This window comes from Strix uralensis, chromosome 5, assembly GCF_047716275.1.
Source record: "Strix uralensis isolate ZFMK-TIS-50842 chromosome 5, bStrUra1, whole genome shotgun sequence".
Lineage (NCBI taxonomy): Eukaryota > Metazoa > Chordata > Aves > Strigiformes > Strigidae > Strix > Strix uralensis.
In genome coordinates, this window is record NC_133976.1 from 40,586,261 (window position 1) to 40,600,168 (window position 13,908).

The 13,908-nt window shown below is 38.0% G+C and overlaps 1 protein-coding gene across 5 annotated transcripts in view; it reads left to right on the top strand.

The window, feature by feature from the left end:
- RAB3IP (RAB3A interacting protein) overlaps positions 1-13,908 on the top strand; it is a 34,485-nt gene that overhangs the window by 11,581 nt on the left and 8,996 nt on the right. For 3 of the 5 annotated variants that reach the window (XM_074870560.1, XM_074870561.1, XM_074870563.1), the window contains 4 exons: positions 4,653-4,748; positions 7,269-7,346; positions 7,725-7,928; positions 13,163-13,291. In XM_074870560.1, coding sequence (XP_074726661.1) covers positions 4,653-4,748; positions 7,269-7,346; positions 7,725-7,928; positions 13,163-13,291 — 507 coding nt within the window. The remainder of the gene's footprint in view (positions 1-4,652; positions 4,749-7,268; positions 7,347-7,724; positions 7,929-13,162; positions 13,292-13,908) is intronic. The other 2 variants (XM_074870562.1, XM_074870564.1) reach the window with 1 other exon arrangement.

Genomic DNA, 13,908 nt, shown 5'->3' on the forward strand with positions numbered 1-13,908 from the left:
AAGATTGGCCATGCTTTTGCCTTAAAATGCCCCTGTAATTAAAATGACATAGATTTTCCAGTCTTTGAGACCATCCAGGTCATTTTTGCTTATTCGTTCACTGAAGACAATTTCTGGCTGTATTCTGTAAAGTGGAGCTGGAGAGCCCTTGCTTTAGATGATCTGAACTTTTCTCCTTGTCTTGCTAGCCTTTTAAAGCAGCATCAGGAAAATTGAGAAGGTGTTAAAAGGCTTAGCAATTCAGTGCCTGGGACCTTATCTCCTCATGTGTCTATGCATTTGCATTTGTTCTGCCATGTTTGGATTGAGCTGTGTCACCGTGGTTACTAAAGGTAGATCAGTGGCATGTAGATAACATCTGAGACAATAATGATGGTATTTTGACATATGGTATGTCTTGATGTGTAAGTTTAGTGGAGTCCTTACAAAGGAATGCCTTTTGTTTGCTTTTCATCTTTATTAACCAACACGTTGCATGTATTTTTGATGGCTTGCTTGTAGATTCTGAGCTGTGGCAGTTCATAGTTGTTTTCCTTGAATTTTTATGTGATTTGGCCCTGAAGTTATTTCCTGATCAATCAGACTGTCACTATAATGATGTCATCCATGACTGCAGAGGGAAACTTAAGCTTCTGTTTTGATATGTTTTCTCCTGGAGTGTTGAAATTATCAGCTGTCACTGATCGTCAGTCCCCTCCTCTCATGAGGAAAGAGCAGTCTACCAGAGATGTTGGTTGCAAATACCATCTTTGGTTTGAGAACGAATTCCATGCTTCCTAATGTCTTTAGAGTAAGATCTGTAGGCTTATTGGTAATGAGTAAAACCATGTTTGACTTCTTGTAGTAGAAATCTGAATTACTGATATTTCCCTAGTGGGGTGAAATTGAGAGTTTTTTCCACGCTGATACAGTGATTCTTGTGAAAGAGGTGACAGTATAGGATGTGGTATTGTAAATTTCAATGTAGTGATCCTCAAACCTAGATTTTTCTTTCAAAGGCTTCAATTTCTGTATGCATTCTCCATCTCAGAAACAAACTGAGTGTCACAATTTGATCTCTTGTCTTCAGATCTTGTGTATTGACACAGGATTTGAAGTAGGGTTTTTTTTCTATTATTCTGCCTGTATCATGAAAGAATCCAGTATAACAGAGGCTATTGCCATTGTTACAGTGTTTCTGTGCACAGAATCACACTGGTGATTAAATCTTTATTTTTCCTCAGTAAAACATGACGTTTTAAAACTCTGCATGGATTAATGAATAAATAGATTCACAGTAACTGTCCAGGAATTCCAGTTGTACTATACAGTACATCCAGAATTTTTAAATTTCTATTGTCATTTGCTTATAAGTTAACAAACAATAAAAATGAGGATGTTCCAGAATAATAAATATACTGTCCCAGAACTCCACTGAAGAGTATGTTTCCCAGCGTTTCTAAAACAAAATTGCAGTTGAATTGTAAGGCCACTCGCTTGTGATTGTTAAAGGTGGGTTGGTCCTCTGCAGTTCCTTGCTGTCTGAGTGATGAAAGTTTTCAGTTTCCACACCTCTGACTGATGCTGTTGTAGTGTATCGTAGACATAGAAATTTTCTCAGGCAAGTAGGAGACTACATGCAAGCAAAACAGAAGCATCTTCACCCATACCATAAGATGATGATTCATTAGTTTGTGAAATTTTCTTACCTCTGAAAAGATATGCTGGAACTCTCTTACATTAAACACCCTTGTAAATGTGGTTGCAGTGGACTAATTCTTATGTAGCTTGTTTAACTTGGGTGCTGAGTGAAGACCAGTCAAACAGAAATGTGTTATAAATATGAACTTTTTTGACAACTTCAGAATTCAGCAGTATCCCATGGTTCTGATTTTAGGCGATATCTGTAGAAAAATCTTCATTTTTTTCCTTGGTCTTCTGCACCTAGTTCTGACTTGGTTAAATTACTGAACTATAGATGTAAGATTTTCCTTCTAAAATTTAAAATACGAATGGTTTTGAAGCTATAACGTACATTCCTTATCTCACCAGTTCTTTCTAAAGACCCACCTGTAGTCTGTGAATATCAAAGTGAAATAAGCAATAATAAGACACTTTGATATTTTTTTTTAAATTTTAAGGGTTTTTTCCATGCAAGTTAATTTTTTTTATTACCTACTTCGTTAGCTGTCTGATATGCTTCATAATAGCTCATCTTCATGTAGTTATTTTTTCAGAACAGTAACGTGGGATGGCAGCATGGATGGTTAGTATAGCACATGCAGTTGTCTCTTCTGCCTCTATTGCGTATGGCTGGGAAGTCTCCAGTAATGCCTTTAAGACACAGGCAGTAGCAATGTTGCTAATAACTGCTAAGCTTTTTGCTTTGGGCACTCTTTATTTCTGCCCTGCTTGAAAAACCTGAGCTATTAAACTTGCTTGGCAAAATAATGCGTTCTCTTATGCTCCTCCTGAATCATGTCATGGAAGCTTGCCCAGTGTTTGACAAATCTAGTTAAGCAGCCATGTGTAGTAGAGTGCCTGATGTTGTCTCCTTTTTGTTTTCAGTAAGTAGCTTTACTTGTCTGCCTAAATTTTAATCTAACCCCCCTAATCTTTCCAGTTGTAGGCAAAACTGTAATCATTTTACTTAAAATAGCGTATTGATAGTGGCAGCCCAAGAGTGGACCTGGGGTAGTTCTACCTTCATTGTAAGATTGGTAACTCTTGGCCTGAATATTAATACAACCTCCTTTTAAGATGTATTGATGTATATGCAGCATTTTCCTTATAAATCAGTGAAGTAAACCAAAGGAAATGTATCGATGTATTCCCTGCATTTATAGGAACACATGAAACTTGAGCTTTAAGCATTTTGCATCAGAATCTTTCATTTCCTGATTAATAGTCATACTTTATATAGAAAATACTTTAAACCAATATGAAATGAATTAAATTGTTTCCCCCTTTTTTAACATCTGTTTTTTTTCAGTATTTTTTTCTCTTTGGCTTTTTGTATTCCTTTTTCCTCCCCTTCCCTCCATCTGTAGCTATTTTCTGCCTTTTTTTTTTGGGATAGGTCACTGTGTGCAGAATACTAGCTAGTAAGTAAGAGTTGAGTATTACTTGAGAAATACTGTGTTTGGAAAAAAAACATCATTTAAGTGGTACCTTTCAGCATAGTTAAAAGGTTGCACATGGAAAGCAAAAAAAATCAGAGTAGCGAACAAACTAGGCTAAAAATCTATTAAAATGTCCAAAATTAAAACCAAATAAAACAAGGGAGAAGTAATGCCTTTGACACTAAATGAGTCTAGAACAGTCCTTTAATCACCTGTTGAATTTAGGAGCTGAAGTCAAACAGGACCCTTCATCTTAGAGGAAAACGTATTGCCAGTTTCACTGCAGAAATTGAGAGCAAGACCTAATAGCAGCATGTTGCAAGGCAAGATGTAGTTTCCCACATCATTGTGTACAGCATCACTCAATCATGAAGACTTTGGGAGAAATAGTAACCGCCTCCCAGAAACACAAGGCAAGCTGCCATTTGGGCCTTTTTATGACTCTGTAGTGACTGGCCTTCCAGAGTTTTCTGAAGGCATCTGTTTTCTTTATTGGTTTCTGGAGGTTTTCAAAGCAAATCGTTGCTAGATTGTATTTGGAGTCTTTAACATGTCAGTGACAGGTTTGGCTGAGCTAGCTTGGCAGGGGGAAAAGAAGAGGAGGAAGAACTAGATGAAGATGGGAGAGGAGTTATGGCCAAGCCAAAAAAAAAATGCTTGAAAGGTCAGAATGGGCTGTCTGCTGCTTTCTTTCCCTTACTTTTTCTCTCTGTCCTTCTCTTTCTTATAAGAGATTCCAGGGTTTAATGGTTGGGGAAGGGGAGAAGAACTTTTCTTTCAAATTCCTTGTCAAACTTTTTGTACTTCTCTGCAAATTACTCCACTTTTCCCCTAGCCATAGGACAGTACAGATGAGACTGGGCATGTGTAACACACTGCCAAATCTGTGTTAAAATCTTACTGTAAAAGTGGTATGGTCAGGCCTTCACTCAAATTTTAGTGGTGTAGACAAATAACATTTTGAATTTCATTAAGTTGCTTTGATTTGTATATCTGCATAAATGAGTAAGGACATAATTATGGTCTGATTTTGGAGTTGTATTAGTTGTAAGGAGGTATGCAGAAAACAATACTTATAGTAAAATATGTTTTAAGATTCTTTTAGAATTGGGGATTCTATTGAGATAAAGCTTTTTGATTTTTTTTTTAAAGAATTACTTTCTTTAAGTGTCTGTTAAGGAATGGGTGAACAGAACTGATATTCTGTCTGTCCCAATAATTAATTTGATCTGTATTTTAAGTGACTTTAGTCTTCTATACGTTCAGGGAAAAAAGCTTTTTTTACTTCAGAGTATTTTGGAAATGCTGATGTCTAGCTCAGATATTTTTAATTGGCCTGGTATATTTCTGTATAGCAGGAAGAAATAGCTATGTATGTACAGCATTAATTTATTTGCTTCTAGTGTTAAGATTAATATTTTGAAAGGCTTTGTTTAGCAAAGGTTTTATGTTTCTCTGATATTTTTTTTTCTCCCCCCTCTCTGTGGTATTAGCTTTAAAAGGCCAAATTACTACTCTAAGTCAGAATAAATAACTTTCAATTTTTCATAGGAGCTGAAGTTAAAAGATGAAGAATGTGAAAGGCTTTCTAAAGTGCGAGATCAACTTGGACAGGAATTGGAAGAACTTACAGCTAGTCTATTTGAGGTTTGTTGGAGTCTTCGATGTGATATACTTAAAGGAAGCTGAGCCAGATGTTTTATATAGAATCAGTATATTGTATGCTGAATTTTTCTGCAATAAGCTTATAAAGGGATCTGTGTCCTGAAGACCCGGGTGTGGTGGAAGTAGAGGCTTAAGAGCAAGCAGTAGACTTTTCACTTAGATGAAAGAGACCTCGTTGAGCTTGTCAGTCTGCCTAGACACAAAAGGAAGAAAATATATCAGAAAGCTTAAAACTGTTTAGGCTTATTTTTTGGCATAACTATTTTGAGACAGCTTCTCTGTCTGACAACAAGGCTATCTAGATAAGAGCTAAATTTGGGGTTGCCATGGTGACTAAATAAAAAAATAACGTAGTTCCAGATCAATGGAGGTAGCAAGTACATAACTTAACCATGCTTTCAGCTTTTGAATTTTGGGTCTGGCAGCATGCTACTCCCACAAACTTGAAAAGAAACATTAATACTGGGTGATGTACCAAGGTGGAACCTGGTTACCAAGTGAGAAGCCTGAACTTTAGGTGGGACCTTTTCATTTGAGAGAAAAGCAGTAGTGTCAGCAAAGATTGTGAGCTTGTATTACATGGAGAAAAATCTTAAATCCATACTTGAAGTAGAATCGGTTCCCCTTTTATCACAGGAGTATATGTAGGAATGTCTAGAGACTAAATTGTGATACCTATGACCGTCAGAATAAATGTCATAATCCGGAGATGATTTATATGTTTATCAAATCATAAGTTTTCAGCAGATGGATAAAGATACAACATTAGGTATATTTTAGAAGCAGTATTTAAAGCTATGATATTGTATTGGTATAAAAGTGCTATTAAAATCTTGAAAGTACTGACATTCAAAAATCAAATTACAAACTGCTCTGTGGGTTGGCAGTGCATTTTATTTCATCATCCTGGTAGGGCAAATTTACTTAAAATATTAAGCAGTTCTGCGTGTAGAGAATAAACGGGAGACTGGAAAGGTGCTTTTTAGCATAAATACTTGTGTATCTTGGCGGGGGAGGAAAATGTTCAGGTATTTTAACTGTAGTGGAATAAAAATAATTTTATATAATTTTATGTTGATGACACCTCATAACTTAGAACAATGTATAAATTTGTTAAAGCTATGTTTGAAATACAGCGAGTTAGTAATAATTCTTTGAGTTTTCATTATTCAGAACCATTGTGGGCATGTCACTTGAATTTTCTTCTGTGATTTAATTTCATTAAGAGGCCCTAACAAAACACAGTGTTGAGGTTTCTTGATTTTTGCACTGGGATCTACAGGCTTTGAATTCATGTTCTATTTTGAATCCCACTAATTTCAGTGACCATATAAGTGGATATGCTAGAGCTTATATTAATGCATCCCAGTGGAGGATCGTGACTTGTTTTGCAAAGCTGGGTGTATACACTACATTATTACACTGTAATAGCACTGTAACATGCTTTGCTTTCAAAGGTGCATCACTAAGCAGAAACTGCATGGTCAATGTTAAATGTATTTGTACACATTGTATAAATGTGTATGTTCCCATTCCTGCATGTGTCTGTTGTTACTTAGAATTTTACAAACCCATATTATACAGCTGTGTTGTATGCCACTGGGAGCCAGATCTTTTGGTATGATGATGTATGAACTTTTTTGTTTTATTTATATAGCGTCCAGATATGTGCTAGGCGCTTTACAGATATGAGAAGGATCTTATCCCAAGTAATTTAGTCGGTGGCCCTGATCTTTCAATCTTTGTTGCCTTCAGTAAGTGCCAAGTAAGAACAGTAATTTGATCACAGGTGCAAATTACTAGATCAGAGCCTAAACAAATACATTATGCAGACAAAAGACTTAGGAGGTAAAAGGATATTTAAAAAATCCCAAATCCTTTTATGCTTTCTTCTGTATTGGCTTAGCCTTGGTTTTTTTTACTTGGATTGGTTTTTAATGCTTTTTCTGTTCTACTTAAGAAATGTTTATTAATCCACCAGCTATTTTTAAGCTGTTGCTTTGTCTGTTTTATTGATGGTAAGAATTTAGACTTCATAGTTGTTTGACCGGTTCTGTCATGCAGAAGTTTACAGTTGACTAAAACTGGTTGTACTGGCTAGAAGAAGGGAGAAGTTCTTTTGAATGTGCTACTGTGCCCATGTTGCTTTTGTTCCTACTGGTTGAGTCTTTCTCTTGGGGGTCAAGGACTTGTCAGCCACTGAAGCGTGACTGGAGCCTGGTGTTTATGACAGGTACTGTTACTGCTGGAGGCGGGTGGGTGGAGCTGCTGAATTTCTGAATCTGGGCTCAGGACCAAGGAGAAGAAACTTGGTGGGCCAGTGATGAATCCAAATAGTAGATTTGTAGGTATTTTTTGGTGTGTAACTATTTAATTTCAGACTGGTGCACCACTTACTGTTCACAAGTAGTCTCTGTGAAGCAAAAGTAGTTGTTTGGGTTTTTTACTGGATCTTGTAAATTGTGTGAAGCATTTACACTAGCTAAACATTTTTTTTTATAGGAAGCACACAAAATGGTTAAAGAAGCTAATGTCAAACAAGCTGCAGCAGAAAAGCAATTAAAAGAAGCACAAGGAAAGGTGAGTTTTTTCCAACTTGTTTGCTTTGTCTTTTCACATGGTTATGAATCTAAAGTGTGAATCAGAAAGATGTAAATAGAGCATTACCTGTATACATCATTAAAATATATACTAAGTTGTTCTGCATCACCTTGATGTATTCTTAGTTAGCAGCTATGGACACAGCTGGTGTTTCAGCATCGTATCAGATAGCTAGCAAGGTGCATAGGAAGCCAGTGTTACTACAGTATGCAATTGCATAGGTATCTGTGTGTTAGTACTGTGGAAGATGAAGTCTTGATTTGAACTAAGCTAACTGGAAATTTTGTTAAATGATGTAACATATTTATAGCCTAATACAATGTTTGTTTCTTAATGACTTTTTTTTTCCTCCCCAAGATTGATGTCCTCCAGGCTGAAGTAGCAGCACTGAAAACACTAGTACTGTCCACTTCACCAACATCTCCAACTAAGGAGTTTCAGTCTAGTGGAAAAACTCCTTTTAAAAAAGGCCACGCAAGAAACAAGAGTACAAGCAGTGCTATGGGTGGCAGTCATCAGGACCTTACCATGATGCAGCCAATTGTAAAAGACTGTAAAGAGGTAACAATATGAGGATTGTCCTCTTTTTGCTGACAAGCTGACTTTATTGTTTTGTTTTACTCACAGTAAATCTACTATACATTAGATCTTCATGTAATACTGACTATTTTAGAGATATTTTTCATTAATGAAAGAAAATTTTTCTTACATACCAGTAGGTGGTGATTTTTCCAAGTCTTGTTTACCTTTAACTCATTAAGGGAAGATGAGATAAGATTTAAAATACTGGAATTAATAATTTAAAGATGAGCATTAAAAAAACCCCACAGTATAGCTGAATGTTAAGTCCTAGTGGCTTTTTACAAAGTCCATCACTGGAAGTTCATAAACTCATAAATATTTCATAAATTGTCATAGAAAAGAGGAAGAGTCATTTCATAGATCAATAATGGGTGAAAGAAGCCAGGGAGAAGATGGAATCAATGATTTATTAAAGAACAGGAGGTGAGTTACCACTGGAGTCCCAGAGGTGTCTGTGATTTTTTTTAAATTTTTTTATTTTAATCTACTCATGTAATTAAAAATGGGGAAATAATGAGGTGATAGGTTGGTGCTTAGGTCCTTGGAATGGTAGTAGCAAAAAGTGACCGAAGAGTTGAGAAGGATCTTAGGATACTGAGTGGTTAGTAGAACAGCAAATGAAATTCAGAATCAATAAATGAGAAATGAGGCATCTAGGGAAAAAATGCAACTCTAGCAGAGATTCAGTTGTGGACTTAGAAATAGCTACATTGTGCTGGAAAAAAAGTAGTGTACTTGTGGATGATTCTCTTGAAAATACCATCTCAGTGCTCAGTGATGGTCAAAGACCCACAGACCTTAGGAGCTGTTAGGAAAGGAATAAATAGCAAAAGAAAAAGCATTATACTTCTGTATAAACATGTAGTAGATTTGTGTGTCTGTGCATGCAGCTACAATATCTTCATCTTGGGACATAATGAAAATACAAGGAAGTGTGACATGGTCAAACCTATGGAAGTATTTCTGTGTAGAGAGACACACTTGAGGTAGAACAAAAATCTATGCAATCAGAGGTGACATGAGGAAGATGAATGGTGAACAAATGTTAATGATTTCTTGTAATAAGAAAACGCTGGAAGCTGAAAGGAAAATAATTTTCAGCCAGTATGTAATGAAACTTTACAACTCATTGTCACGAGATAGCAAGATTAAAAATATAAATGTGTTCAAAATGTAGTCATGCAAAGTGACAAACGAAAAGCCTGTCAAGGTATATGGAAGATATATATGACATTTGGCTTAGGAAGTTTCTTTAACTTCAGATTGCTAGAAGCTGGGAGGCTGTAAAATGAAGACATGTCACTGTCTTTCCGCTTGTACTGCTCTGCAGCCAGCTCTGTGGCTGCTGGCCATTGTCAGAGGGGTAAGAAACACAGATTTTATGCCCACTGAGACTTGTCTTTCTGTCTTTCCTTCTAAGCAGAGGTATTTAGTAGCATGCAACGTGGGGTGAAGAAAGCAAGACTGCCTCTGGCATGGTGGTTAGGACATTGTTTTAAGCAGGGGAGACGTGTTCCCTACTGCTTTCATTGTCCAGTGATTTGTGGGTTTGTTTACTGCTTTGGTTTGTTGTTGGTCTAAGGTAGATGTTTTTGCATTTCTGGGAGCTAGGTCAGAAACCCTAGTTCTGTCCCCTTCTTGCTAAATATTCTTGCCACTGAGTTAGGTTAACCTTTGCATGTTCTTCTGATTTTGAGTGACCGCTTCAAAAGTGGGACTGAGAGTACGCTTGCTCAGGGGATATGTAGCAGCCTTGTGGTGTGGGGAATGACAGCTTTGTACCCTATGGAACGTCTACCACCCAGAGCTTTGCGTTTCGAGATGTTGCATGGAGCTGAGTGTAAACACATGTCAACTCTCAGGTTTCTTTGTGGAACGTAGATGGAGTTAGAGTGGCTGTCTGTCCACCCTAAATTTCAGTGGAGCCACAAAGGTGCCAACATCCCAGGTAAATATTTCCTAGCATGTAGAGTAACCTCTAGGATAAGTAGGCATGTCCAATTTAGGTATTAACAGGATTTAGGCAAGCTGAATAGCTGCCTGGCTCTTAGGCAGGCAAGTAGCATCCACTCAGTGTAATGACTGATGAATGTGTTAGTGTTGTTCAAAGAGCTGAAATGTTATATTGTTAAATGTTTCTCTGATGTTATATTTTACTGTAAAATGAAAGCATTAAAAATTTACCTAGAATTATTATTACAGTTGGCTGTAGATTTAATTGCAGGTAATCAAAACTTTGGTCTAGTGAAAGGACAGGTAAAGGCAAGGAGGAGATGCACATGTAACAGGGTAGACTGGAAAGGAAGAGCATCAAGCTATATTCTCTGAGTAGTTTTTCAAGGCAGCTTCTTGATAAATTGCAGGTTTGGGGGAAATTGAGTTAAATCTAGAAAATAACCAAGTTAATAAGAAACGCAACTTAATTTTTAGAATCATATAGTACAAATCAAACCCAGCTTTTTTCTGATGATATCTCTTGATTGTATTCATTTTAAAGCCAGACCTGAGATGGGTTTTAAGGTATGGGAAATGTTCCTTTAGGGAGCAAGTTACACCTATTGAATTGCATTTGTACAATGAAGTTGGTGGCTTAGCAACCAGAACATTTATGGGCTAGCTTAATTAAGATGGTTGTTCCTGATTGTACCTGAGCGTAAGGCAAGTAGTTCTAGCGGAAAACAAATTTGCCAGTCTAATTTTTGTAGGTTCTTTTCAAGAAAAAAAAACACCACAAAAATGACAAAAGAACTCCCCAAAATATATATGTAAAAGAATGGTGAAGTGCTGGGAGCTGAGGGAAGAGGTAATGCATGGAGAAAGAACAAAAGACTGGAAGAGGTTGGTTCAAAGCAGTGTACTGATTTTTTGAAAAGGATTAAAATTAATTATTATAATTTTTAACATACATTATTTTCACTCTTTCATTATCTCATCTATATTATTTGTTTTTAATATTATAAAAATTTAAAATCACATCCTGGCTTATCTTTGGCCTGCAGCGTACATCCCTATAGCTTAAGGTTTGGGTTTTAGGAGTATAGGTCTGCTATAGTATAAGAAGGGGATTTAGCAACCAGTTGGAGTGCAAAGGTGCTGAAGTCTGTGTCAGCAGAATGTCAAAACCAGTTCTGAGTATGGTGTTGCATATGCCACTGAGGACTGGCATTAGTCTTTTATGTTGGATTAGGACTATGCATCAGAATCGCTTATCCCCAGTCTGCCTGGTTCATGTCTTGGAGCAGTGTTGGTGCCCGTGAACAGGATCCTTCTCAAGTAACTCTAAACCAGGTGATGTGCTCTGGGATTACCTCAGTGTGCTCCAGCTGTTAGGGGTTGCCAGCCCATGGGACAAGCTGTCCCATAATGCAAATGTGGATTTGTAATAGTGACTTAGTACCAGTCTCCTGAGCGCCAGACTGGATAGGTGTCTTCCCACTGCTAAACTGATCTCAACATGGAGATTACAAAACAAGATTGTTTCAAAGCAGATAAAACCATCTCTTCCTAATACAGAGCATGCTTACTCCTAGCATGATTTAATGGGTTGTTTTAATATTTCTCCATTTACAAGAGGAGCTGTGGGGGAGCAGGCTCATAAATTGTGCCCAGCGAATACCCTTGCTTTCCTGTTGTAGCGTAGTATAGGAGAGAATTTGGGCATAAAGATGAAAAATGAAGACTAAGAGTATAGTTTTATTTGATTTGTATATTGAATTCCTGTTCTCCTGTGTTAGTATATTTAGTGTGTTAAAAGTCTGTTTTTTAGTGTTTGGATAGCAGTGTGTTATCTTCAGATGCAGGGTGAATGTATAAGATATCGAGGATTGCAATTTTCTTTAGACTTCTCTGCTTTTCTGTAACTCGCAGAAATGGAGATAGACGAAAATACTGTAATGAAGATACATCAAGAAGAAAATTATTTTTTTGCTTTTATCTGTTTAAACAATCAGTTAAGTTTTTCAAAGCTATCCTGGAAGATTAGGGAATGGGGAAGCAGTAATTAGGTTGTCCCTGGTGGTGTGGTGACCTGTGAATGCATTACAGAATCGTCTAGGTTGGAAAAGACCTTGAAGATCATCTAGTCCAACCATTAACCTCACACTGACCATTCTCAACTACACCATACCCCTAAGCACTGTGTCAACCCTACTCTTAAACACCTCCAGGGATGGGGACTCCACCACCTCCCTGGGCAGCCCATTCCAACACCTAACAACCCGTTCTGTAAAGAAATGCCTCCTAATATCCAGTCTAAACCTTCCCTGGTGCAACTTGAGGCCATTACCTCTTGTCCTGTCACTTTTGGTTAAAGAGACTCATCCCCAGCTCTCTGCAACCTCCTTTCAGGTAGTTGTAGAGGGCGATGAGGTCTCCCCTCAGCCTTCTCTTCTCCACACTAAACAACCCCAGTTCCCTCAGCCGCTCCTCCAGCTTCGTTGCCCTTCTCTGGACACGCTCGAGTCACTCAATGTCATTTTAGTAGTGAGGGGCCCAAAACTGAACACAGTAATCGAGGTGCGGCCTCACCAGTGCCGAGTACAGGGGTAAGATCACTTCCCTGTCCCTGCTGGCCACGCTATTTCTGATACAAGCCAGGATGCCATTGGCCTTCTTGGCCACCTGGGCACACTGCTGGCTCATGTTCAGCTGGCTGTCAGTCAACACCCCCAGGTCCCTCTCTGACTGGCAGCTCTCCAGCCACTCCTCCCCAAGCCTGTAGCACTGCTGGGGGTTGTTGTGGCCCAAGTGCAGAACCCGGCATTTGGCCTTATTGAAACTCATCCAGTTGGCCTTAGCCCATCGCTCCAGCCTGTCCAGGGCTCTCTGCAGAGCCTCCCTACCCTCAAGCAGATCAACACTCCCACCCAACTTGGTGTCATCTGCAAACTTACTGAGGGTGCACTCGATCCCCTTGTCTAGATCATCAATAAAGATGTTAAACAGGAGTGGCCCCAAAACCGAGCCCTGGGGGACACCACTCGTGACCAGCTGCCTCGGTGTCTTGAAAATTACATGTTTTGATTTGCTTATATTTACAGTTTTAGGAAAGTGGATTTAAGAAGGTGTTCATAGCTGGGGCATAATAGCATTCTTTCACAGTGCAATGGAAAGCATTTAGTTATAATGCTCATTATTTACCTGCGGATATTTGCAAATGATAGACACCAGTGTGATAATTGCAGTACTAAAATATGTGAATCTTTGTGTTCTAGGCTGACCTGTCTTTGTACAATGAGTTCAGATCTTGGAAGGATGAGCCTACTATGGACAGAACATGTCCTTTCTTGGACAAAATTTATCGGGAAGATATTTTTCCATGTTTAACCTTCTCAAAAAGTGAGGTAATGGAAATAGTCTAAATGTGGTCACTGATCCTCTTCCCTTAAATATGTTACATGAAGCCATATGAACTTCATATGAAGTTTAGCCATTTTTGTTTCATTACAGTGTGACAGTTTACAGTCAAGTGCTGAAGTATCAAAATGTTCATTTTTTCTTCACTAGTTAATTTATGCTGTTCTGGATACGGCCTTTTTAGGTCTACTCCTTCAGATGTTACTCCTATGTGGCAGCATCTGATGTTTGTAGGAATGGCTAGTGGGTTTTTTCCTGATATTTCAAAGATACTGTTTTGTAGAAATAGTGTTCTGTCACTGTCTCTTGTTTATATAGGGGGCAGTAAAGACCAATATATTTAATTTTGTGGGCCATTTTTCTCTCATATCAGTCAGAGCAGGCTGCAAGCACAACAACATAAATTGCAAGTCTGGGTGTTTTCTTGAAGAGAGGTTTGAGTTACAAGAATTGGACCTCGGGATTTGATATGATTCAACAGGGGCAGTTTAGGAATATGGTTTTAGATGAAAAGAATTACGAGACTTTTTCCTTGTGTTATTCCCACACATTCTCCCGTACAGAGGAAGGACTGGAGTTTTACCCATCTTGGGAACCGATTCTA